Raw genomic sequence first — 24898 nt, 5'->3', positions numbered from 1 at the left:
AAACTTCTCTTTTCTGAAGCCTACCCCCAGTGCCCAGTCTTCTATTGGATTAAAGGGAACAGTTTTTCTTCTCAGCCATCCTTCTTTCTGCCTGCACCCCATTACCCGTCAAATCCTGTTCCTGAGTGCTGCAGCACGCCCGGTGCCTTGGTCCTTCCCGGTTCCCAACTCCCACTGCGCTCTCCAGGTCTGTAGGAGCTGGTTTCTCTCCAGTCTCTCCTCTCCCTCGTGTTCCACACACTGCGTCCACTTCTTGTAGATTTCTTTCTAACCCGTTCGCCTATCCTCACCACTTCCCTGCTGGAAACCTCAGTGTCTCTAGCAAGGTGTTTGTCAAACCTTAGCGGCCCCTGGAAGGCTTCTGAAAGCGCAGATTGCTGGATTGCATCCCCAGAATTTTGGATTCGGCAGGTCTGCTGTGATTTGCTTTCCTAACCAGTGCCAGGTGTTCCGCAGACCACACTTTGAGAACCCTGGCTTTAGGGTTGAGCCTGTGCACCTGAGATTTCAGGCTTGCTTCTGTCTGTTCATCCTGACTCTCCCTGCACTCTTCTGCTCAGCCAGGGCTCCCTGAAGTCCCTCTGGTCACTTAGGGACAAGACTTGGGCTCCTTCAGAACAGGCTTGTGTCTTGTTCACCTTATCCCCATCTGCCCATTCACAGCTAGGGGAGTTCCTCTGCAGAGTGCAGTTGAGGAGATAGCGCTGAAAAAGACCGCGAATGCTTTTCTGTTGTGTCAAGAGGTATAGAAGGCACCGTCCTGAGCAGAGCGTCGTGAGGACCTCCCTGTGGGCGGCCAGGCCGCCTGCATCTCCAGGCCATGCTGAGACAACCACACTTCACCGTCATGCTTGGTGCTTTTCTTTTCTCTTTTCACACCCTCTCAGTCTTCCTGTTTTCTATCATTTTGTCCGTTCCCCCTTTCTCTTCCTGCCTTAGCCTTGGTACCTTAGGTGTTTTTGGTGGCTTCATGGGTTAAAGAGGCTTCTGATACTCTCTACCAAGCCAGAAAATTGCTTCTGAATTTCAGGCTATTTGTTGGAGTCAAGATTGAGGTGATGGAGGACTTGTACTGTAGTTAGAGCGTGTTACCGGGTGCACAAGTAATATTCTACACAATCATATTTTACAGGAAAGTTCTTCTTTAACAAAAAATAACCCTGGAAGTGGACTCATGATGTCTCCATGTTACAGAAAAGAAAACAGACTCAGCAATTAAGTAACAATAATGCGTGACACTAATGCGAAGATACTCTCCCATTCTTGTGCACACAAAGAATAACGTGTTTGCTTTACAAAGCAGCATGCTGTAGTTAGTAAGTGTGTTTGGAATCACAGCCATAGGTGTTAGAAAGTTTCTGCCAAGAGAGAGAAGACATTGTGATGATTAAAAGATATGATTGGGTCATATTTACTCCAGAAAAGTATTTGCAGTTTTGGATCAAGAGTTAAATACACGTATGTAGCACACAGTGGATATTGACAGAATGTCTGTAAATGTATAAGCATAGAAAAAAGACTGGGAGGAATTTACCAAACTACTAATAGTAATCATTTTTCCTTGATATACTTCTGTATCACTTAAATGTTTTTTAAACAGTATATACATAATAACTTAAGGATGGACAAAAAGCAAAAGAGCTTGTAGGAAGAGGAATGGATAATCCTAATGAAAATACAAGAGTCCATGGAAACAGATCAGGCAGTCGTCACCTTCTAAGGGGTCTCCCTGTGAGTTCATCCCCTGGCACCCATCCATTTCCTCCTCCGCGCTGCCCTCCTCAGCGCTGCCACCCTACTCTGAGACCTAGCTTTTCCCCACTTCTTTCTGGTGTCTCCTGTTTTCTTTCATCACACCTTAAGCCAGAAATGATCTCTTCCACTTTTGGACAGCTCTTTCCTGTTGGTACCAGAAGTTATCGTATCACAGTCTAATTTCTCCAAGCGTTTCCAGACTGTTGTAAAAGTGAAGGCCCCTCTCTGAAATTTAAAGAACAAGTGGCAGGCTCTAACGTCACAGTCACTGAGCTTTTTTTTATCAGTCTCTAAAAAGTGCTTTTTGGCTTTCTGTGGATGTCTGGATGCCTTATAGTGTCCTTTGGCCCCAGAGGACTCAGCAGCTCCCATTGGAGACCTGCTACCTCTAAAGACTACTGCTGCTACTGTGGGAGGCTAGGCCCTGCCGCCTTATCCATCATTAGGAGTTCTTGTGCATAGCAAATATACTCAGGAAGCCAACAGATGAAGACGACTTAGAGAAGGGTGCACAGCGATGTCAAGTCTGCACACCTATAAATGTTGCACCTAAAACTAGTGAAGACCTGTCTCTGCACAATCATATGTTTTGTAGCTGATTATTTTAACTGTTAGAGATGCTGTGAAAGAAAGTGAAGTTTCTAACAGATTACATTGCGCTTGGTGAGGAGATAAAACAGTGGAAATAGTCTCAAAAAGAATATAGGAAACATTTTAGAAGTATAGCCAAGTGGGGTTTCATTTCCACCAGGGCTGAGCAGGATCAGTCCTCTGTGTTGTGGATGGCAGTGGCTTGAGAACTGGCAATGTGTGTAGTGGTGGCAGTTTCTGGCTCTTCTCTTGCTCTCTTTGGCCTTATCTGGCAGGGCCAGCACTTATAGGTCTGTGAACCTGTTTTCTTTCTTCAGGCATCTTTTTGACAGCCCTGTTGTCTTAGCTGTGGTACCCCGGAGCCTGTGCTTACCTCTAGGCGAACGATGGGTTTACCTCAGCACATCTTCCGCCACAGTCTTTGAGCACTCGCTCACTGAGCAGCTGTTCCGCAGGGGGCCGCCTGGAGGGGTGCGGGTACCACAGGGGCGTGTTAGACTTTGTATTTAATTTTTAAGCATTTTATTTATTTTTTTAATGGACAAATACAAATTATATGTATTTATGGTGTATAATAGGAGGAACGAGTTCGGGACATCTATTTTTAATTAAAATGGTGACTATGTGCATTATTAGTTGGTGACTGTAGTTAATAACAGTGTACCGTATACCTGAAATTACTAAGAGAATAGATTTTAAGTGTTCTCACTGCAAGTAAGTGATAAGGATGTAAAGGAATGGATATGTTAATTAGCTTGATTTAGCCATTCCACAGCGCGTTCGTATTTCATCGCCTTCTAACACGCCCCCTTTCTTCTTGGATAGGGCAGTGGTGGTGCACGAAGATCCGCACTGCTTGACAGCGACGAGCCCTTGGTGTATTTCTATGAGGATGTCACAACGTTATACGAAGGTTTCCAGAGGGGAATACAGGTGTCAAGTAAGCATTTTCCTGCGTTTGCGTGGCTGCCGCTTGCTGTGTTTCATGAAGAACGAGTGGCCTTTCAGAAATGCACATTTGCTCTATCTTTCGCCGCCTTAGTATCGCTCAGGCCCCTCTGTGTCCACTGTAACTTCCCCAGAGTCTGTCCCAAAGCTCACTGGACCCTCTAGATGTTCCCTATGGCCCCGGGGCTCCATGGTCAAATATGTGAGTGTCACATTCTGTATTTTATGGTGAGTCACATGTTACACCAGTGCACAGTAGGCTCTGACGTTTCCTGCAATAAAGAGGTCTGTTAAACTGGTTCCAATCCAGCATTTTTCATGCTTGCTTGACCAAGAGACCCATATTTTGAGAAAGAAATACTGACATCCCAGGATGGCAGTGTTCTGTTAGAGACACTTGGGAAATGTTGGCTCATGGGATTACCCTTAATTATTAACTGTGGCGTAAGAAACCCTGTGATATCCAGCATACCTCCTTTCCAGCCTCTGTCCCTCCCAGGCCTCCTGTATATGGCTCTCAGGTCCTACTGAACTTCCTGCAGAGCCACGACTACCTCTGCTCTCTCCCCAGCCCTGAGCCTTTGTGCAGTTTTATTTTGTTTTTTAGAAATGGGGTCTTGCTATCTTGCCCAGGCTGGACTCAAACTTCTGGCCTCAAGTGAGCCTCCTGCCTCAGCCTCCCAAAGTACTGGGACTACAGGTGTGAGCCACCGTGCCCAGACTTGTGCACTTTTTTTTTTTTTTTTTTTTTTTGAGACGGAGTTTTGCTCTTGTTGCCCAGGCTAGAGTGCAATGGCGTGATCTTGGCTCACCGCAACCTACACCTCCCAGGTTCAAGTGATTCTCCTGCCTCAGCCTCCCGAGTAGCTGGGATTACAGGCGCCCACTACCTCGCCCGGCTAATTTTTGTATTTTTAGTAGAGATGGAGTTTCAACATGTTGGCCAGGCTGGTCTCAAACTCCTGACCTCAGTGATCCACCCGCCTCGGCCTCCCAAAATACTGGGATTACCGGCCTGAGCCACCATGCCCAGCCATGCACTTTTTTTTCTTGATCATAAAGCCTCTTTCTACCCCCAGCCTGGACGCTTGATGTATTCTTTAATCTTTTAAAACTCTCTGCATTTCACCTTTTCTCTAAAACCTTCCTAGTCTATCATTTTCTTTTTTTTTTTTTTTTTTTTTTTTTTTTTTGAGACGGAGTCTTGCCCTGTCGCCCAGGCTGGAGTGCAGTGGCCGGATCTCAGCTCACTGCAAGCTCCGCCTCCCGGGTTTATGCCATTCTCCTGCCTCAGCCTCCCAAGTAGCTGGGACTACAGGCGCCCGCCACCTCGCCCGGCTAGTTTTTTTGTATTTTTTTAGTAGAGACGGGGTTTCACCGTGTGAGCCAGGATGGTCTCGATCTCCTGACCTCGTGATCCGCCCGTCTCGGCCTCCCAAAGTGCTGGGATTACAGGCTTGAGCCACCTCGCCCGGCCTAGTCTATCATTTTCATCCCCTACCTCCCAGTGAGGTATTTCTTCCCTTTTCCCTTCCAGCACGTTATATTCCTTCCGCATAAACCCTGATGGCGCAGAGGTGTTCACCTGGCATTCTGCCCCCCTAGCCCGAGCTCCTTGAGAACAGGGTGGCTGTCAGTCATCTCTTTTCACAGCATTGACGGTGCCTGGCACACAGTGAGCGCCCCACTAATTCATCCTCAGTGAAGGAGGGAGTACCTCTGGTTTCTCCACCCCTCTTTCTGTTTTAGCCACTTCATTTTTGCTTATACCAAGTACTTCTCTAAAAATGGTCTTGGAATCTGTGCTTTGTTATTTAAATCCTCTGATGCTTAGCTTTTATTTGGGCCACTGCTAGCTAGATTGTAATCCCTTTATGGTCAGGAACCATGTGGTATTGCTGGCTCTATCCCTCATGATATGTTGCATGTAATATGCACTCAAGAAGTGCCTATTGGCCGGGTGTGGTGGCTCACGCCTGTAATCCCAGCATTTTGGAAGGCCGACGCGGGCATATCACGAGGTCAGGAGTTCAAGACCAGCCTGACCAACATGGTGAAACTCCGTCTCTACTGAAAATACAAAAATAGCTGGGCATGGTGGCACGTGTCCGTAATCCCAGCTACTCAGGAGGCTGAGGCAGGAGAATCGCTTTAACTGGGGAGGTGGAGGTTGCAGTGAGCCGAGATTGCACCATTGCACTCCAGCCGGGATGACACAGCGAGACTCCATCTCAAAAAAAAAAAAAAAAAAAAAAAGCCTATTGTTTTTTGCTTAACACTGGTAACTGGATGTCTCAGCTTGGCGAGTTTGTCCCAGTGTTCCCATAGCAGGTGCATTAAGCCCATTACAAAGGAAGAGCAAGCTTACTTGTGTGTTATTTAATTTATGAACATTTTCAAAGTTGGTGTCAAGGTCAGGATTTGTCTGTGATAGTAAATATCCATCAGGTGGATCAGCCTAACATGTGGCACATGAAGCAGAGTGTGTGTGTGTGTTCGTGTTCGTGTTCTTTACCACCATCACAGAGCATGTGCAGTTCTTGGAAACTGCAACTTGAAAACGACTATAATGAAACCAATTTTCTCATAGGCTAATTGATATGAACAAGAGTTAAATTCCCACAGCATATTTCTAGTCACAAAAACATCACCAAACTTCTAAATAAAGACCACACTTCTTATATTAAACATTGAAATAAATGTGAGTGCTACATACATTTAGGAACAATTAATACAAACAAGTAAGATAAATATTTACCTGTTTATTCCAGTTCAGGGTCATGGGTGACTGGAGCCCATCTGGGCAGCTGAGGATGTCAGGGGGGAACTGCCCTGGCCAGGACACCCTCCCATCGTAGGGAGACTCATACTCACACCCACTCACACTCACACTCACTAGGACCGTGGAGATGCACCAGATCACCTCACAGGCACAGCTTTGGGATGTGGGAGGAAGCCAGAGTTCCCAGGAAAAACCACACAGATGTGGGGAGAACGTGCAAATGAAATGCCGTTATTTGAGGACCTGCTGTATATATGTAAGTGTATATACATTCATCGAGGAGTGTGGTGACTTACATTATGCTTTTGACTCTCCCCTGATCTGAAGACAAGTCACATAACTTTTCTTTGGTCACTTGCTCCCCCTGGAAAATGAAAGTCCTATGGATGTGTCGGAGAAGGTGAAGGAAAGTGAGTCCAGTCTTCTTGATCTGTACTCATTGAAAGGAGCTGCTTTGCAGGTCTCAATTTACTTCCTTTTTTATTTTTATTTTTCCAGAAGATCTTTTTATTCTAAGCTTTGATTTTCTTAGGCTACTGTAGAGTTAAACTTCTACAAAAGAGCAAGACTCAGCATTTGGATAAGGGGTCAGAAGTTTGTTGAATGATAGAAGAAGCCCACCTAGAGGTTTTAAACCTCGTACTTTAAAATTGCACCAAGGAAGCCATTTGTAAAGATTGAGCTCCCTGCTTCTCAGTGGCTCTCATCTCTAGCTGCACTTTTGTGCCATCGGGGAACTCCTGGAAAATACTGAGACCCAGGCCCCATCCCTATTCAATTGAATAAAAAATTGTAGAGCCTGGGTAGAATAGAGCGTGGGTATAGTATTAAGTTCCCCCGGTGAGCCTGCAGCTTAACCGACTAGTTCTAAAGCTGGAGTTGGCATAGGTTTTCTGTAAAAAGTCTGATAGTAAATATTTTTGGCTTTGGTGCCATATGGTCTTGGTTGCAACTACTCAACTGCAGCCTTACACAGAACAAAAATGAATCAGTGTGGCTGTGTGCCACTATCACTGTGTCCACAAAAACAGGTGCTGGGCCTGATTTGACCCTTGGCTGCAGTGTGCCAGTCTCTGTTTTTGAGGAATAAAATCGCATCATTTCATATGGCTAATGCAATTTTTTTTTTCCCATCTGGAAACAGCATCTGATTGAACTCATCTTGTATGGCCCTTGTTACAGTCTCTGTAAATTGGAGAGGGTCCGAGAATAACGCTGTTTTCATCAGGACTGTTTTTAGGGATGGCAAAGAAGTCAGTGTGTCCGGCCTGCGTCCTCCCCAGCTGCGCGGCTGACTCCTGAATCTGTGTGTGCGGCACACTGTTGTCTGGGGCATGATCTGTGTGATGGGGCCAGCCCTGCCTTCCGTCCTACTTCCTTAGGTCCTCACGTCAAATCAGAGCCTCCTCACGAACACTCAGACCTAACGTGCTAAAGCCAGATGCACTATGGTCCCCTTTTGCTTCTTCGAAACCTCAATGGGAATCGGGAAACATCTCGATATTTCCTTTTGCTTCACAAATGGCACTTCACGTCCCCTCACTTTGCATCTTTTCTTTGTTTTTGTTCTTCTGCAATCACGACTTCACCCATGTCACTAGGATTCCAGGTAATTCTTGATACCTTTGGTCATCAAAATTTGGACACATGAAGAATTATATTTGCCTTTCCGTATGCTGAGTTAGAATGCTTTAGACCTCTTGAAAAGTTTTGATGAAGACCTCTCCTGAGAAGGTACCCCTTTACCACTACAGCGGGATCTCTTCACCACTCATCTGCTGACTCCTGGTCTAAAGCAGGAGGGTGTTAAAGAGGAATCACAAATTAAGTGCCCTTAAGAGTCGGATTTTGCCATTTCTCCCCTCATCCCCCTCTCCTGCCCCAATTAAACAAAACAGAAATAAACCAGCAAAGAAAAAATCAGACCAAAACTGAGGGAGAAAACATTTCCAATCTGAAGCCACCATCTACTTATCTGAGGACTAAAGTAGAGTCTAGCTGATGTTTAGTAGGGTGGGGCTGGGATACAAATTAAAATCTGGGAATATGTATGTATGTTCAGCCCATCCATTGTTTTTTCTCTGTTTTTTAGATAATGGCCCTTGTTTAGGCTCTCGGAAACCAGACCAACCCTATGAATGGCTTTCATACAAACAGGTGAGTTTGTATGAAACAGGCTCTGTGAACTCCTCTTGCAAGCAGGGATGCTTCCGTATGTGAATTCTTGGAGCCAGAAGGTTGCTCCAAAGTGTATGTGCTGGACCAGCTCAGAGCCTTGCCGTAAGCATGGGGCGTCCAAGGAGAAACTTGACACAAAGGTTTGGGGAGAACAAGTTAAGGAATTTAGCTAGTGGTTCAAAGCACTGTATTTCAAAGCTGATGTGGATACATTGTGAAGTCGAGTATAATTTTTAAGATAAAATTTTAGAAACTCTCCCAGTTCGCCTGGCGGGATAGGATTATTCCTCTCCACTTGAAGGGTACTAGAAAAACTCAGAAGCCAGAACGTGGAAGCATGTCCTCATTTTACGGATGAGGAGGACCTGTCTCAGGAAGAGAGGTGACTCACCCAAGGTCATAGCTGGTTAGTGGCAGAAACAGGACCAGAAGCAAGGCCTGCAGCCTCTTGTGTGGGCTTTCCTAGTGCATGCTCCTGACCCTCAAAGCTGTGCGTGGCCAACTCACCACCTGTGTGACACCCCCAGGGCAGCCGCAGGGAGGAACACAGATGTTCGGGGAAGACACTTGTGTTACTGTAGAAGCACAAAGGAAGCTGGGATCTGAGTGTGGTGACCCTTGTCAGGCTCTAGTCCCCACCCATCAATGGCTACAACTGTCGAAACAGCAGTTCCTGAGTGTCAGTAGCAGTGTAGGAGGACATTGCTGTTTATTTATTTTTTTGTCGTGATTACAATGAATGTGGATGCCACGGTTCTTCCCCAGTGCACACGGCACCCCGGGACAGGCAGGTACCCCAGACATGCCAGCTCTGCTTTGCTGCCTGCTGCTTCCACACAGCTGTCCAGGAAAGGCTTCCGCCCCTGGCTCCCCCTCTCCTGCTCTAGGGGCAGGTAATCATGCGGATTCCTGAATACAAATGCACTTGCTTCTTCTGGGTTTTGTGTGAAGGGCAGTTTAGGGGCTGGTGTATTTGGGGTGCGTCTGTGGAAGGGATTGTTCTCTGCAGCTGCAGAGTGTGTTTGCAGAGTGTGTGGATTGCTCTCAGACTGAAGTGCGTGATTCTCCCCGTCCGTCCTCTGGGGTCGACAGGATGCCGAAGGCTTTGCTTGAGAGGTGTTCGTCTGTCTCTCGAGAGATGGGGAAGCGACTTCTCACACCTCCACTGTAGAAGGAGCTAGGAGCAGTAGCTCACATGACTGGAAGGATTTCCCATTTTTATTCTGTCCTACCAGAGCCCAAGTTTCCTCTGTAAATACTAGTTTCCAGGATCCCTCACTTTCACAAGTGTAAGAACAGCCTGTGTGTGTTGAACATGCGTGTGTTGTGTGTGATGATCCTGAGGCGTCATGGAGTCCTCTATGTCTCCTGAGTTACTTCTGTTGTTTATTGGCTGGAAGAGAGAAGACACATCCATTGCAGATTGGCATTTTTCAAGGCAGATGGAAAATCACTGGGGTTTCTGAAGGTGTGAATCTATGCCTTGCACGCTTCATTTGGAAGCGGGTGAAGATACAAAACTAAAGCCAACTTTGGATTTGTACATTCAAATCTTTTTTTTTTTCTTTTTCAATCATCCAATGAATATGACCTTTTGGTGACTAGGAATGCCTTAAAGGGGTTTGTTTTTTTTTGTTGTTTTTTGTTTTTAAGAATGTATGACCGATCTAGAAATATAAATGTGCGTGTATTATTCAATCATATTTACCAGCTATGTAGCATCCAATTGTAGGTATTTCTCAGGTTCCGATTCCTTAAATGCAACCAAGACTTTTGAACTCATCTGTGAAGAAGAGGATAGTAATGAACCTGTTTGTGTCATCCTATTGTCACCTTACCATGATCACTCTGTTCCCCATAGGCAGGGCCAGGATGGTGCCAAGGCCCAGAAAGTAGGGTTCCAGGCCAGGAGTAGGTGTGGCCTTACTTCCTATGGGTATGGGTGTGCTTTAAGAGTGCTCTTGAGAATTTGCCAACTGAGAATAAAGAAAATAGCTCTAGGCCAGGCACGGTATGCCTCATGCCTATAATCCCAGCACTTTGGGAGGCCGAGGGGGGCAGATCACCTGAGGTCAGGAGTTCAAGACCAACCTGGCCAACATGGCAAAACCCTGTCTTTACTGAAAAATACGATGTGGTGGCAGGTGCTGTAATCCCAGCTACTCTGGAGGCTGAGGCAGGGAGAATTGCTTGAACCCTTGAGGCAGAAGTTGCAGTGAGCCAAGACCATGCCCCTGCACTCCAGCCTGGGCAACAGAGTGAGACTCCATCTCAAAAAAAAAAAAGAAAAGAAAAGAAAAGAAAAAAGAACTGCAAAGTTTAAGATTTTTTAAAAATTTTAATTTATTTGGGATAGGAACGGGGAGAGGATAGGATAACCCTGCCGAATTTTGCAAACCTACCAATTTTTACTTAGTTATTATAATATGCATTTTTATATTTACATGTGTTGCTTATCATTATAATATTGTCCTAAGTTTGATATAGTTTTCACAATTATAATATTAACTAACCATGTAGCATTTTCTTAGTGATTTACCATCATTTACTTAATCACCAGCCATGATTAGGTTTTTTACCCTGGAGATTTTTGATGCAATAATTTTGAAATATTTGCATATGTTTATACGTAGGTTTTTTTTTTTTTTTTTTTTTTTTTTTTTTTGAGATGGAATCTCACTCTGTCACCCAGGCTGGAGTGCAGTGGGATGATCTCAGTGCACTGCAGACTCCACCTCCTGGGTTCAAGCAATTCTTCTACCTCAGCCTCCTGAGTAGCTGGGATTACAGGTGCACGCCACATGTCTGGCTAATTTTTGTATTTTCAGTAGAGACGGGGTTTTACCATGTTGGCCAGGCTGGCCTCGAACTCCCTCAAGTGATCTACCCGCCTCGGCCTCCCAAAGTGCTGGGATTATAGGCGTGAGCCACCATGCCTAGCCTATATGTAGGCTTTTAAAAACCTCCTCCTGAGATTGAATTGTTTCCTAAGAATACGTTCTTAAGAACAGAATTGTAGAACTTCAGGATAATAGCTTGCTCTTATTTTTTATAGGTCTCTCAAAAGTTGCTGTTTCTGTGTTTATACCAAATAAACAAGTTTTGGCTGCTTTATAAATTAAAAAAAATCCATCTCTCTACTATTTTTATAATTTTATAAAACTAAAATAGAAAAAAATGTATAAGAAGCCTTGCCATATAATTATCTGTGACCTGCAGCCGTTGGGATAAGATTAATTTGCTTTGCAGAAGGAACCCTGCAGTCAGTTCTCTTAATTCTGATTTCTTGTGAATAAAACCTTGTGCTTTACCAAAAAACCTACCAATAAAGGAATGCCTGCGTGTTCCCTCTCCCGTTCTGTGTGCAGCGTTGCGTGCTGGCTGAGATGTAAGCCTGTCCTCTGGTCAGCTTTGGTTCTGGAGTTGGGGCACAATCTGTTTCTGACTTTCTCCTCTCCATTTTAGGTTGCAGAAATGTCGGAGTGCCTAGGCTCAGCGCTGATCCAGAAGGGCTTCACAGCCACCCCAGATCAGTTCATTGGCATCTTTGCTCAAAATAGACCTGAGGTATGACCCAGTAGGTACTTGCTGTGCATGATTTGGAGAATTCTCCAATGTAAGAGCCTAACTTCTGCTAGAGACCAGATTTTGTAGTCTGATTGCTACTAAAAGTACAGCTTTGCGTTACACCTTAGAAAGTTACACATACAAAAACCTGAACCAGGGCTGGGCGCAGTGGCTCACACCTGTAATCCCAGCACTTTGGGAGGCCGAGGTGGGTGGGTTACCAGAGGTCAGGAGTTCCGGACTAGCCTGACCAACATGGAGAAACCTCATCTCTACTAAAAATACAAAATTAGCCAGGCCTGGTGGCACACATCTATAATCCCAGCTACTCAGGAGGCTGAGGCGGGAGAATCGCTTGAATCTGGGAGGCAGAGGTTGTGGTGAGCCACCAGTCCGGGCAACAAGAGCAAAACTCCCATCTCAAAAAAAAAAAGAAAAGAAAAGAAAAGCTGAACCAGGGCCTTTTAATCGCCTTTAAGAGAAAAGAGAAATCCCTTTTCTGGGGGGGATTATTTTAGTTTTTTTAAACCAGGTTCCCCAACAAAATCCTTAGAACAGATAACTAACAAAGGAGATTTTTTACTTTAAGAGTCACCTCTGTGGTTAGAAAAATGGCATTAATAAGTTATAGAGAGATTTAGATACATTTTTGTTAATAGCAGGCTTCTTTTTTTTTTTCCTTTCTGAAAGGTATGAGGCTTTCCTTCTGGTTGGTTTCCAGAGTTTAAAATACCATGGGTGATGGGGACAGTACTCAGCGCTAGCCGGCCTTCATTTGCGCAGTCTGTCATTGGCGGTCTGGGCCCAGCACGGTTTCCGTAAACCAGTGTGTAAAAGTGTATTAGTCTGTTTTCACGCTGCTGATAAAGACATACCTGAGACTGGGAAGAAAAAGAGGTTTAATTGGACTTGCAGTTCCACATGGCTGGGGAGGCCTCAGAATCATGGGGGGAGGTGAAAGGCACTTCTTACATGGTGGCAGCAAGAGAAAAATGAGGAAGAAACAAAAGCAGAAACCCGTGATAAACCCATCAGATCTCATGAAACTTACTATCACAAAAATAGCTGGGAAAGACCAGCCCCCGTGATTCAATACTTCCCCCTGGCTCCCTCCCACAACACGTGGGAATTCTGGGAGATACGATTCAAGTTGAGATTTGGGTGGGGACACCGCCAAAACATATCAGAAATTGAGTTTAAATGAGCAGCTCTTTTGGAAGTATAGCTCATGGTGTGACTCAACAGATTAGTAGATCTAGCTGGCCTGGAAAAATGGAAGCATCTGGCTTGAAGAAATCGAATTTATTCTTATACCTGCTTGTGGCCAGAAGACATGTTGACACAATTCCTGTGCTACTGACTTTTTTTTTTTTTTAATAAATAAAGGTGACTTCTTTAGAGTTTTGTGGTCTTTGAAGGGGAAAGCAGCATTCTCCACAGCTGGACTATGACTGGGCTTTGTAGAATTTAGTTTTTTTCATCCCAAATGAACACATCAAAATGCTTGTTTTGATGGAATTTTATCATGAATCTAGAACTGCAGAACGAATCTCTTCAAGAAGTAGGTTCTTTCCTATATTTATGAGTTTGTTCAACAAATGTTTGCTGAGCACCTACTATATGTCAGACACTGTGGGGGTGCCAAAGCACAGTAACTCAGCCCCTCTTCTGAGGTACTTCATAAGGAAAGACCTAAACACGGGTGCTTTCTGTGTCATGTGGTACCTGTGGTTGCAGGGCAGAAGGATTATGGGAGCTCTGTCAAGGAAGGCTTCCTGGAGGTGGCACCTGAGTAGAATCTCGAAGGAAATAGGGGTGGGGAGGCCAAGGGAATGCCCACGTTCACACCTGTGTCTGGGAGTGGAGCATTTTCATGTGGCAGAGTGGCAGGAAAGAGAGCCTTCCTTAAGCGTCACGTGTGCCTGAGGAGCTTGGACCTGATCTCTCTGTTGCTGGCTGAAAATTCCTTCCGGGAAAACACCGAAACTCAGAAGCCCATTTCCAGGCCAAGTGGATGTGAGTGGGTTGTGCCCCCTTCCCCCGGCTGTGCCTTTATCTGTCCTGTGTGTCAGAGCTCTGCAGATGATTTCATTAGAAAAGTGCAGCCGGAGGCAGTGGGGTGCCCTTGGGTATGATGGTGAGAGAGTGGGCTTTCACCTTAGTCCAGTAGGGAGGGCAGTGGCTACGTGGCCAGTGCCGTCAGAGACACCTTACTGCGTCTTCCCTGTGGCAGTGTGGCCAGTTATCGTCTCACTTCCTTCCTTCACTTTTCTAGAGGGATGTTCTCAAAACAGTTTTGCTGCTAGACAAGGTGCTTCTTCCCCTATTGCAGGGCATACAGTGCCCTGCTGCCAGAGGGATCTTCCTTGAGCCCCACAGCCACTGTTTTGTGAGAAACTCTCAGTGGCTGCCCCCTGCTCTCCAGCCAGAACCGTCTGTGCCAGTCACATCGCTCTAACCCCCTGCTTTTGATCCTGCCGTCCCCTCTGTTAGCATCTCCCTGCCTCCATCTCTGTCTTTTTCTCTCTCTCTCTCTTTTTCTTTCTCTTTCCAAAGGCAATCTCAGTTACACCCTCCCAGTGGCATCTGTAACTACCTTGGCCAATGGTGGACTTTCTTATCGTGAGTCAGTCACTATCTGATATTGCTAATTATCTTTTAACATATTTGCCTCAATTCTTCAGGCAGATTTTAATTTCTCTTTCTTTCTTTCTCTCTTTCTGTCCTTTTCCTTTCCTTTCTTTTTTCTTTTCTTTCTCAATCTCTCATCTTTTATCTCTCTGTCCTCTCTCTCCTCTTTCTTTCTCTCTCTCTCTTTCCTCCTTCCCTCCTTCCCTCCCTCTCTTTGTGCATACATACATACATACAGGATCTCACTCTGTCACCCAGGCTGGAGTGCATTGGTGTGATCACAACTCACTGCAGCCTCAACCTTCTGGGTTCAAGCAGTCCTCCCGCCTCAGCCTCTCAAGTAGCCATGACTGCAGGTGTGTGCCACCATGTCCAGATAACTTCTGTAGAGGCAGGGTTTTGCCATGTTGCCCAGGCTGGTCTTGAACTCTTGGCTCAACTGATTCCCCCCACCTTGGCCTCCCAAAGTGCTGGGATTCCTGGTGTGAACCAGTGTGCCTGGCCTTAATTTCTTTTTAAGAATGGGGCAAGTGTTTTGTTCTCATTCTGAATCCCTCATAGCACCTGGCACAGAGTAGTAGATAACACAAATGTTAATTTTGCTGCGTCAAAGGTTTTCACGTTGAATCTCTCTTGAGTATTGTTCTCCTTATTGATTCCATGATGACATCTTGTTTCCTCTCCCTGACCTTTACTGTTTGTTTAGTGGGTGATTATTGAACAAGGATGCTTTGCTTATTCGATGGTGATCGTTCCACTTTATGATACCCTTGGAAACGAAGCCGTAACGTACATAGTCAACAAAGGTACGTCTGTGATCTTTGCCCGAATTATTGGCATAGTTATTGGTCAGGATCAGTGACTTTACATTTGCTTACATTTGATTTGACGAAGATTTTACATGTAAATGTATATTTACCTTTTTATCCAAAGAATGTAGTACTTCAAGTATCCTTGTGCTGGATATGACAGAGTCAATCTTTTAACATCCCAGAGCTTATTCTTCGTTGTATCTTTTCATTTACAGCTGAACTCTCTCTGGTTTTTGTTGACAAGCCAGAGAAGGCCAAACTCTTACTAGAGGGTGTAGAAAATAAGTTAACACCAAGCCTTAAAATCATAGTTCTCATGGATGCCTACGGCAGTGAACTGGTAGAACGAGGCCAGAAGTGTGGGGTGGAAATCATCAGCCTGAAGGCGATGGAGGTGAGTTCGCAGTTCCCCCGCCTCCTTCCCCGAAGGCTTTCCCGGGGGCATGTTGGCTCACACGTGCTATCCAGTGCTATCTAGTGCCATCGTGCAGTCCCAGCGCTGGCCGGTCGCCTCCGCAACCCATGAAAGAGAGCAGAAATTTCTGTCTCATTGCTGGAGAAAGGATTCTACATGTGTGCCCAGTGTTAACACATCACACCTTACCCAAGTGCTTTCAGCACTCAAATATTTATTCCAGAGTACTGACAAGCTGTGCCGGGAAATGCCAGAAATGGGAATTACAGCTTCAGGCAGGTTTCAGTTTCTGTGTCTTCTTTGGCTTTAATGCCTTTTACTTACTAATTTTTCTTTAATGCCAAGCCAAATATAGAAATCAGCCTCATCGTTCTTTTCCCTGGGTGGCTCGTGGAGAGTCCTGGTGAGTTTCCAACATACATGTTTGATTTGGTTTATTTTCGTATTGACTCTTTTAAGAGTCATACCCATCACAACTTTAAAGGCAGCCGATCCAGGAGAGTGAGTGTGGTCCATGCTCAGCGTGGGTGCTTGATGTCAGATGATACAAGAAGTTGATCCCCGTCAGCCGGACTTGAATTACAGTTCCATCCAAGGAGCATGACCAGAGGAGGATCTTTTTATATACATATCATAGCAAGTCATAGGAAAATAGAGTCAGTCATTCTCTTTCTGAAGGAGTTAGAAATATTTTTCTGAAACTGTTATAAATAGGATTTTAAATTTTTATGTGTAATTTTCCTCCTTCTACAAAGAATTTGAGGCTATAAGTAAGGATTCATAAAACCTTTCCTGAGGAACCTAGTAGGCACAGGGAAGCACGTGTGTTCTAATAGAACCTTCTCTCTTGTGCATGTGTGCGCCCCTGCCCAACTCGCTCTCTCAGTAGCGTGGAACTGGTTCCATAAGTGCTGAGCCACGTGCTTCCTTGTTGAATTGGGGTTTTAGTTAGCTTGTTACCTGGTTTTTCCCCACTTCCCTTTTTTCACTTTTAACCCCCTCTCACTATAATGTAATCTCTTTTTCCCTTACCTTCCCTTTTTCCCTTTTTCTCCCCTCCCTCCCCATAGATGCAGGAATTTTTCTGGTGTTTTTTGACTGCTGTGTGATAAAGAAGTAATGTTGAAATTTAAAAATTATTTAGATGATTGAAGATTATAATATAAAGTTTATATTAAAATATTAAATTATAGAAGACATTGTTTTACACTTACCTGCTTAATATGATTTATACTTAGTTTTTAAAAATATTTTGAGCGAAAGGTGAAGGTCTAAAAAAAAAGAATTTAAAACTAGCATTATGGTTGATCTTGTGTTGAATTTATATTAATGTATATTTTTACAGGATCAAAAATAGAATTATTGTATTTGGAATGTTTACATTTTTCAGTATTTTAATTATGAAAATTTTAAACATCCAGTTGAAAGAATTGCGTAGTAGACAGCTGTATACCCACCACCAATTGACATTTTAGTATATTTGCTTTATCACTTATCACTTCATCATTTTATCCCTCCATTCATCCATCCATCTTATTTTTTTTGATGCATTTTTAGTAAGTTGCAGATTTTATTACCTCTAAATACTTCAGTGTGTTTATCATTAACTAGAATTCAGTTTTTGTTTATGGGTGGTTTTTTTTTTCTTGGAACATAAAAACGGCAACTTTTTTTTTTTTTTTTTTTTTAATAATTGTAGTATTTGGCCAGGCGCAGTGGCTCACTCCTGTAATTCCAGCACTTTGGGAGGCTGAGGTGGGCGGATCATGAGGTCAGGTTGAGACCAGCCTGGCCGGCATGGTGAAACACCGTCGTACTAGAAATACAAAAAATTAGCCTGGCATGGTGGCGCACACCTGTAATCCCAGCTATTCGGGAGGCTGAGGCAGGAGAATCGCTTGAACCCAGAAGGTGGAGGTTGTAGTGAGCCAAGATTGTGCCACTGCACAGCAGCCTGGGCGACAGAGCGAGACTCTGTCTCAAATAATAATAATAATAATAATAATTGCAGGATTTTTCCTAAGTGATACTGTAAGAGAGATGTAAGGCTGTGAAACTTCGTGGCAACAGTGCACTAATTTGGATAATGTTTGTTCCCAATAAATTAAGAGCCAAATTGTATGTAACTGGTGCTTTATTTTATTTAACATCAATTTTTGAAAACTTGGGCATCTCCCGAAGTTATGTAAGAATTTTTAATAGACAAGTAGAAATCTGGAGCTAATGACGGTTATTTTGAAAAAAATATACAGAATTATTGCTTTAGCTTTTGGCTGACCTCTAATTGGATATATTAGTTCCTGTTCTTAATCGGTGGTCTGCCACTTACATCATTTAAAGTGTAATTAAGATTGAAAACTTAATAAATGCTGGGCAGAAACTCAACGAGCCCTGAGCACATCCATCTAATTTCCATGTGAATTGAACATGTTCAATGGCATGTTCATTCCATATCCTCATTCACGCTGTTCCATTTTAATAGGAAAAGAATATAAATTGTTCATTTGTTAAAATTAATAGATATTAAAGTGGCCACCAAGACTGCACTCATGCAGTCAACCAAACCCCATCAGTGGTAGTGACTGGAAGCCTGCCGCTGGGAAATGCTGTGCCCACGCAATGCGTCATTCTTAACCTGTAAGTCCATTCAGGAAATAGTCTTTGAGGTTCTGCTGTGGCCTGTTTTATCATTGGAGGCTCCCAAATCCTATCTCCACTCTACGTGGGGAGATATTTGAGCAGATATTTGAGCCTCTCGAAAATGGCTAGCATTTCAACCGAGCAGAGATTGATTTTTCTTCTCAGATTGCAGATGTTGTGCAGAATGCGGGGGTGAGGTCGTACTGTGCTCTGATTTGAGGAGCCTGCAGAGTATCTACAGTATCTAGTTATGGTTAAGAATAGGGCTTTATTAAAGGCCCTGATAAGGAGTGGAAGTGGGGACCAGAAATGCGTTGTAAAGACTTTGACTGCTGTATTTTAATACATCCTATTTCAAAGGCTAGTCCTAATATCATTTATGTAGTTTTATGTAAGAGAAGAGATAACTGGAAAATGGCTTCTCAGAACAATGAATAAATATTTTGGTTCTGGTTAATTAAAACTGCCGTAGTTTCTTTAATTAGAAAATTATGCTGTTTTCGAGCCAGCTATGAACGAAGTCCACCGTAAAGCCAGCTTTAAGTGCCTTGATGTGACCTTATCCTTTACAGTTAGAAAACATTTCCATTTAAAACGACTTTTTTTCTCTTCTAATTAAGGACCTGGGAAGAGCCAACAGACGGAAGCCCAAGGTAAGCACACTGTGTCAGACCCTGCTCTGTCCTCTTTGTAGTCTTCAGTATCTAGCCTGGTACTTTGTGGTTTATAGTTCTCTTTTCTGTTCTGATTTATACCAACTTTTTTTTTTTTTTAAATCTTCTTTAGCCTCCAGCACCTGAAGATCTTGCAGTAGTTTGTTTCACAAGTGGAACTACAGGTGAGTTTTGAGATAGAATTGCTTCTACATGTGGCAGCCAGTGGTCTGTACTCTCCCCCACCTCTTTTGGATGACTTATCAGCTAACAGTAGATGGACCCAAAGCAGAGGAGAAGGAAGCTGTTCCAGTGCTGTCTTCTTGTGCCATGTGCTATCTTCTTGTTGCTCTGTAAGATCTTCTCAGAGTCCAAGAGTGCCGGATAATTCCTCAAACATTTATTGAGGGTGATATTAGATTCACCTGTCTTCCTAGGACAGACTAGATCGGTGGCTCCCAGGGAGACAATTTCTGGTTTTTCTTGTCCTATGACTACGTATACCCTTTAAAATTTGCCCATATTAATAAAGGTTTTTAAAGATAAGTCAGTGAAAGGATTGCAGGTTGCTCAGGAATTTAGTGTTCAACATTTGGCTTTCACGATGTATCTTAACAGTAGAGGTGTCCGAGGCCCTAATTATGCAGGGTTTCTGGGCCTCCTTCATTTCTATCATTCTTTAACTTTGTTCTGCTTCATATGTGCTCCACAGGCAACCCCAAAGGAGCACTGATCACTCATCGAAACATAGTGAGCGATTGTTCAGCTTTTGTGAAAGCAACAGAGGTAACTTTTTGGGATGTTGTCATCTTTCCTCACTGGTTGACATTAGTCCTTGAGAATGAAAGTGCTGAAGGTGGCACCACTGTGTTAGGCCTGTGTGGTATTTAGAAATGAGGTGACATATGGAAAAGGTCAGAACTTTAGGCCCAAGTCCACCTTCTCTCTTTTTTCACTTTGGACCTAATCGCCAACCCTTCTCTGTGATAATTAAGGTGAATTGACAGATGAAGTTCACTGCAACATTAATATAGTGAAACTCTATTTGGAGATTGCCCTAGAAATATGTCCAAGAAAGGACAGAGAAGAGATGGACTGTCTTGTGTTTTTATCCAGTGTCCCTGCATTTGGGAAATAATTTATTTTAAATTGGCAATGATATGCTAAAAGTTTTTGAATTATTATTATCTGTTTTGGTCAGTGTGACTTCCATTGCACTAGAAGTATTAAAGACTTGCACTTCAACTAATTTCCCCTACTTTTAAAGTTTACTACCCAGTGTCTTAGTCTATTCAGGTTGCCATAACAACAACAACAAAAAAAACCCCACAGACTGGGTGGCTTATACAATAGACATTTATTTTCTCACGGTTCCGGAGGCTAGAAGTCCAAGATCAGCTGCTGGCAAATTTGGCTTCTGGTGAGGGCTGACTTCCTGGCTTGCAGACAGTCTCCTTCTCCTGTATCCTCACATGGCCTTTCTTCCATACATGTGCGAAGAGAGAGCGCTCTGCTGTCTCTTCCGCTTCTCATAAGGACACTAGCCCTATCAGATCAGAGCCTGCCTCCAGATACAGTAAGGACACTAGCCCTATCAGATCAGAGCCTGCCTCCAGATACAGTAAGGACACTAGCCCTATCAATCAGAGCCTGCCTCCAGATACAGTAAGGACACTAGCCCTATCAGATCAGAGCCTGCCTCCAGATACAGTAAGGACACTAGCCCTATCAGATCAGAGCCTGCCTCCAGATACAGTAAGGACACTAGCCCTATCAGATCAGAACCTGCCTCCAGATACAGTAAGGACACTAGCCCTATCAGATCAGAGCCTGCCTCCAGATACAGTAAGGACACTAGCCCTATCAGATCAGAGCCTGCCTCCAGATACAGTAAGGACACTAGCCCTATCAGATCAGAGCCTGCCTCCAGATACAGTAAGGACACTAGCCCTATCAGATCAGAGCCTGCCTCCAGATACAGTAAGGACACTAGCCCTATCAGATCAGAGCCTGCCTCCAGATACAGTAAGGACACTAGCCCTATCAGATCAGAGCCTGCCTCCAGATGCAGTAAGGACACTAGCCCTCTCAATCAGAGCCTGCCTCCAGATACAGTAAGGACACTAGCCCTATCAGATCAGAGCCTGCCTCCAGATACAGTAAGGACACTAGCCCTATCAGATCAGAGCCTGCCTCCAGATGCAGTAAGGACACTAGCCCTCTCAATCAGAGCCTGCCTCCAGATACAGTAAGGACACTAGCCCTATCAGATCAGAGCCTGCCTCCAGATACAGTAAGGACACTAGCCCTATCAGATCAGAGCCTGCCTCCAGATGCAGTAAGGACACTAGCCCTATCAGATCAGAGCCTGCCTCCAGATACAGTAAGGACACTAGCCCTATCAGATCAGAGCCTGCCTCCAGATGCAGTAAGGACACTAGCCCTATCAGATCAGAGCCTGCCTCCAGATACAGTAAGGACACTAGCCCTATCAGATCAGAGCCTGCCTCCAGATACAGTAAGGACACTAGCCCTATCAGATCAGAGCCTGCCTCCAGATACAGTAAGGACAGTAGCCCTATCAGATCAGAGCCTACCTCCAGATACAGTCACAGCAGCGCCCTATCTACATTGGGAGTTAGGACGTCAACATATGAATTTAGAAGGAGGTGATGTGATTCAGTCCATAACACCAAGAGCCTATTCCAAACTTGCCCTTTATAAAGGTGCTTATTGAACAATATAATGCCTTTTCCTCATACTCTTTTTTACAGTTAACATAATTGGCTTTTGCAGTCTCTTTGGGAGTATTCTGTAGCTCTGATTTTTGTAGCAGGAGCCTGAGCTTAATGGCTTTGGAGAATGGACATGTTTGGTGGCTGCAGAAAACTGATCTTTGAAGGATTTTGCACTTATTTTACTTGGCTCACCCTTTCCAAATACCCTTTATAAAGGTGTATACTTTCTAAACAGAGTTCAACATTTAGTACCTTACCAAAGTGAAATTTTAATGTTGTAATTGGCCTTCGAAGAAAACTTAAAATGCATTGGTGGGTTCATTGAGGCAAATGATTACAGAACTTTGTTTAAAGTCAATTATAATATCAAATCGATTACAATATCAGTTACAATATCTGTCTTCTTAGCTTTGTAAAATGTCTAATCATGATAATGGACAATATTTTTGTTCTAAATCAGAATGTTGAAAAGTATAGGTAGAATGGAGTCTGATTTCTCATTATACTAATAGAACAATTTCATCCTGAGAAGTACGACTTGGGATGCCTGTCAGACTTGAATACAATCAAGCTGAGATTACAGCATGCTCAGCCCACATCCGGTGCTTCTGAGGCTGCTGTGTTTGCTCAGGGTCGATGCTTTCATCCATTGTCACGTTATTATTAAGGGTGACCCAGCTTTAGGAAAGGAAAGGGCATGGCTCAGAACTTGGTACATCATCCCCTAGGTAACGACAATGCCCTCATTTCTTAGTTGGTGTGACAGCAGCTGCTGTTGGACACCCCCTGTTTTGGCCAGAATTCTTTATGTTAAAAACATGAATATTCTATACAAACCCTCACTGTGCCTGCCCTAAGTAAGGCCCACTCTGAGGGAAACCAGATGTCCAAACGTAATCTGTCTGTTTAATCATCATGATCAGTATTTTATAGGAGAGCAAATTCCTGGGTGCCGGATCTGAGGTTGCATTAAACAAATTATGTAAAGTAGGGCTTTATGTATTTGTATATTGATCAAACTCAAAATACTCTAAGGACCTTGGAAATCTACCTTCTTTTATCTTCTTTCCTCCTTTTCCTTAGCAACATAAAATGCAATTTTATGTTGAAATGGGACCTGTATTCCTTAAGGTAGAATTGAACTTGCTGGATACTGGGATACTGTAGTGATGAAATACTGATTAGAGCACATAATCCCTCAACCTTCCAATTTGGGCAAAATTTTCCTTGTTTTGATTAAAGCCCTGAAGTGAATTTACTTTGTCATTGGGAGTGACTTCCACTTTATTTGAATAATGAAAATATTGCTTTTTTTTTTTTTTTTGAGTCAGAGTCTCACTCTGTTACCTAGGCTGGAGTGCAGTGGTACAATCTGGACTCACTGCAACCTCCACCTCCCTGGTTCAAGCGATTCTCCTGCCTCAGCCTCCTGAGTAGCTAGAATTACAGACATGTGACATTATGTTTGGCCAATTTTTGTATTTTTAGTAGGGATGGGGTTTTACCATGTTGGCCAGGCTGGTCTTGAACCCCTGACCTCAAGTGATCTGCCTGCCTCGGCCTCCCAAAGTGCTGGGATTACAGGCGTGAGCCACCATGCCCCTTACTTTTCATTTTATTCTTTGGTGAGAAAAAATTGCCGACCATAAGCAAAAGCTGTTTCTCCTCAGTGTTGAGGTACTATGTGCTCAGAAATAAAATGGAAAGTTACTGGGAGTCTTAATGCTTTTCTGCCTTGCTGGTGTCTTTGCTTACAGAATTCAGTCAATCCTTGCCCAGATGATACTTTGATATCTTTCTTGCCTCTCGCCCATATGTTTGAGAGAGTTGTAGAGGTAGGCATTTAGTTTTGTTTTCCTTGCTTGCTTGTTGTGTATGTTCTGCTAAGTTGTTGTGTTTTACAGAAAGTACTTCCCTTGAATGCCAGTGACACACACATTTCATTTTTACCACTTGCACACATGTATGAACAGCTCATGAAGGTAAGTGTGACGTGCAAACTGTCATCCCTATAAAGAATTCTTTGCTCAGCCCCGTTTTAGAAATGGTACAGAATATTTGAAAGAATATAAATTCTTTTTCTGAGTATGAACAGGATACTTGAATTTAATCACTCATTTTAAAATTAGGAGCTCAGACTTTTGAAGGATACTAATATGGACATCAGTCCATAAAGACCAACTGTAAAAGAAAAGTCATTATTAATTTAGTTCTACAAAGCCCGGTGAGGCTTCTGTTCTGTAAGGAGTCTCTAGTTTTGATTGTGCTTGTTCATAATGGGCAAGTTGGCTTGAGACTAATTTTTTCAGCAATATTCTAAGTGCCCTTGGAAAAAGAGAATGATCCTCCAGTTGACCTTTGCTTAGGCTCCCTTTAATCAACTGTGTGACTAATTTTAAAACTGACCAAGAACCACCTTTTTTCTTTCTTTGACAATTTTGGATTTTATACTGTAGGAAAAAACAATGAGCACCATTCATTCATTTAGTGAGTAGTTACTGAGCTCTAGCTGTGTGCCCGCTGCTGTGTTGGAGACAGAGGTGACTAACAGCCAATGCTTTGGATGGCAGCTGCCCTGTCGGATTTGCTCACCCCAGAGGATCGAAGGCGATTACATCCCTTCTGCCATCTGTTCCTTCTACATCCTGCACACCTCAGGATCTTCTGGGTTTATGAAGCAATCTCAAATGAGTTGCTGTACCTAACAAGTTTTAGAGGGGTGCCTAGAAGGCAGGCCACACTGAACAAAAGCTTTCTGAGCTGTGATTGTTAAGCAGTGAACCATGGTGTACCTTTCTTGTGGTTTCTGCTTTTAAGCCAGAGAACGTTTGTACTTCCCTTGTGTCATCTTTTGAATCTTTTCTTTTTAAAATTTAAAATAGGCAAACTGTCAGGTCCATATGGCTTGCCAGTACGGTTTGTACGCGACAGGAGAAAGATCGTGCAGTGTGTTCTAGCTGAATCGCAAGCCACTTTGGTATTAGATACCCTGGTGTCACAAATTCATCATACTTGGTGGCCTTTCAGAAACTTTTAGTTAGATTCAAACAAAAGAAAGTGAGACTTTCACAAACTCGAACTCTAGGCAAGAGGTTAAGTTTTTATTCTGAGAATAAATTGAACGTAAAGTTTCTGGAAAGCTATATAAATATATTTGAGACAGAGTCTCCCTCTGTGGCCCAGGCTGG

The 24898-nt window shown here is 43.7% G+C and overlaps 1 protein-coding gene across 12 annotated transcripts in view; it reads left to right on the top strand.

Moving 5' to 3' along the window:
* Positions 1 to 24898, top strand: part of ACSL1 (acyl-CoA synthetase long chain family member 1) — a 73998-nt gene that overhangs the window by 36459 nt on the left and 12641 nt on the right. For 6 of the 12 annotated variants that reach the window (XM_028848938.2, XM_078002459.1, XM_078002460.1 and 3 more), the window contains exons 3-11: positions 3172 to 3286; positions 8169 to 8233; positions 11720 to 11821; positions 15159 to 15258; positions 15480 to 15658; positions 18940 to 18972; positions 19106 to 19157; positions 19685 to 19758; positions 23615 to 23692. In XM_028848938.2, coding sequence (XP_028704771.2) covers positions 3172 to 3286; positions 8169 to 8233; positions 11720 to 11821; positions 15159 to 15258; positions 15480 to 15658; positions 18940 to 18972; positions 19106 to 19157; positions 19685 to 19758; positions 23615 to 23692 — 798 coding nt within the window. Of the gene's footprint in view, positions 1 to 3171; positions 3287 to 8168; positions 8234 to 11719; positions 11822 to 15158; positions 15259 to 15479; positions 15659 to 18939; positions 18973 to 19105; positions 19158 to 19684; positions 19759 to 23467; positions 23546 to 23614; positions 23693 to 24898 lie in introns of all 12 variants that reach the window. The other 6 variants (XM_028848931.2, XM_028848933.2, XM_028848932.2 and 3 more) reach the window with 1 other exon arrangement.

This window comes from Macaca mulatta, chromosome 5 (genome assembly GCF_049350105.2).
Source record: "Macaca mulatta isolate MMU2019108-1 chromosome 5, T2T-MMU8v2.0, whole genome shotgun sequence".
NCBI lineage: Eukaryota > Metazoa > Chordata > Mammalia > Primates > Cercopithecidae > Macaca > Macaca mulatta.
The sequence above is the reverse complement of the archived record's forward strand: the minus strand, read 5'-3'. Positions and strand labels throughout refer to the sequence as shown.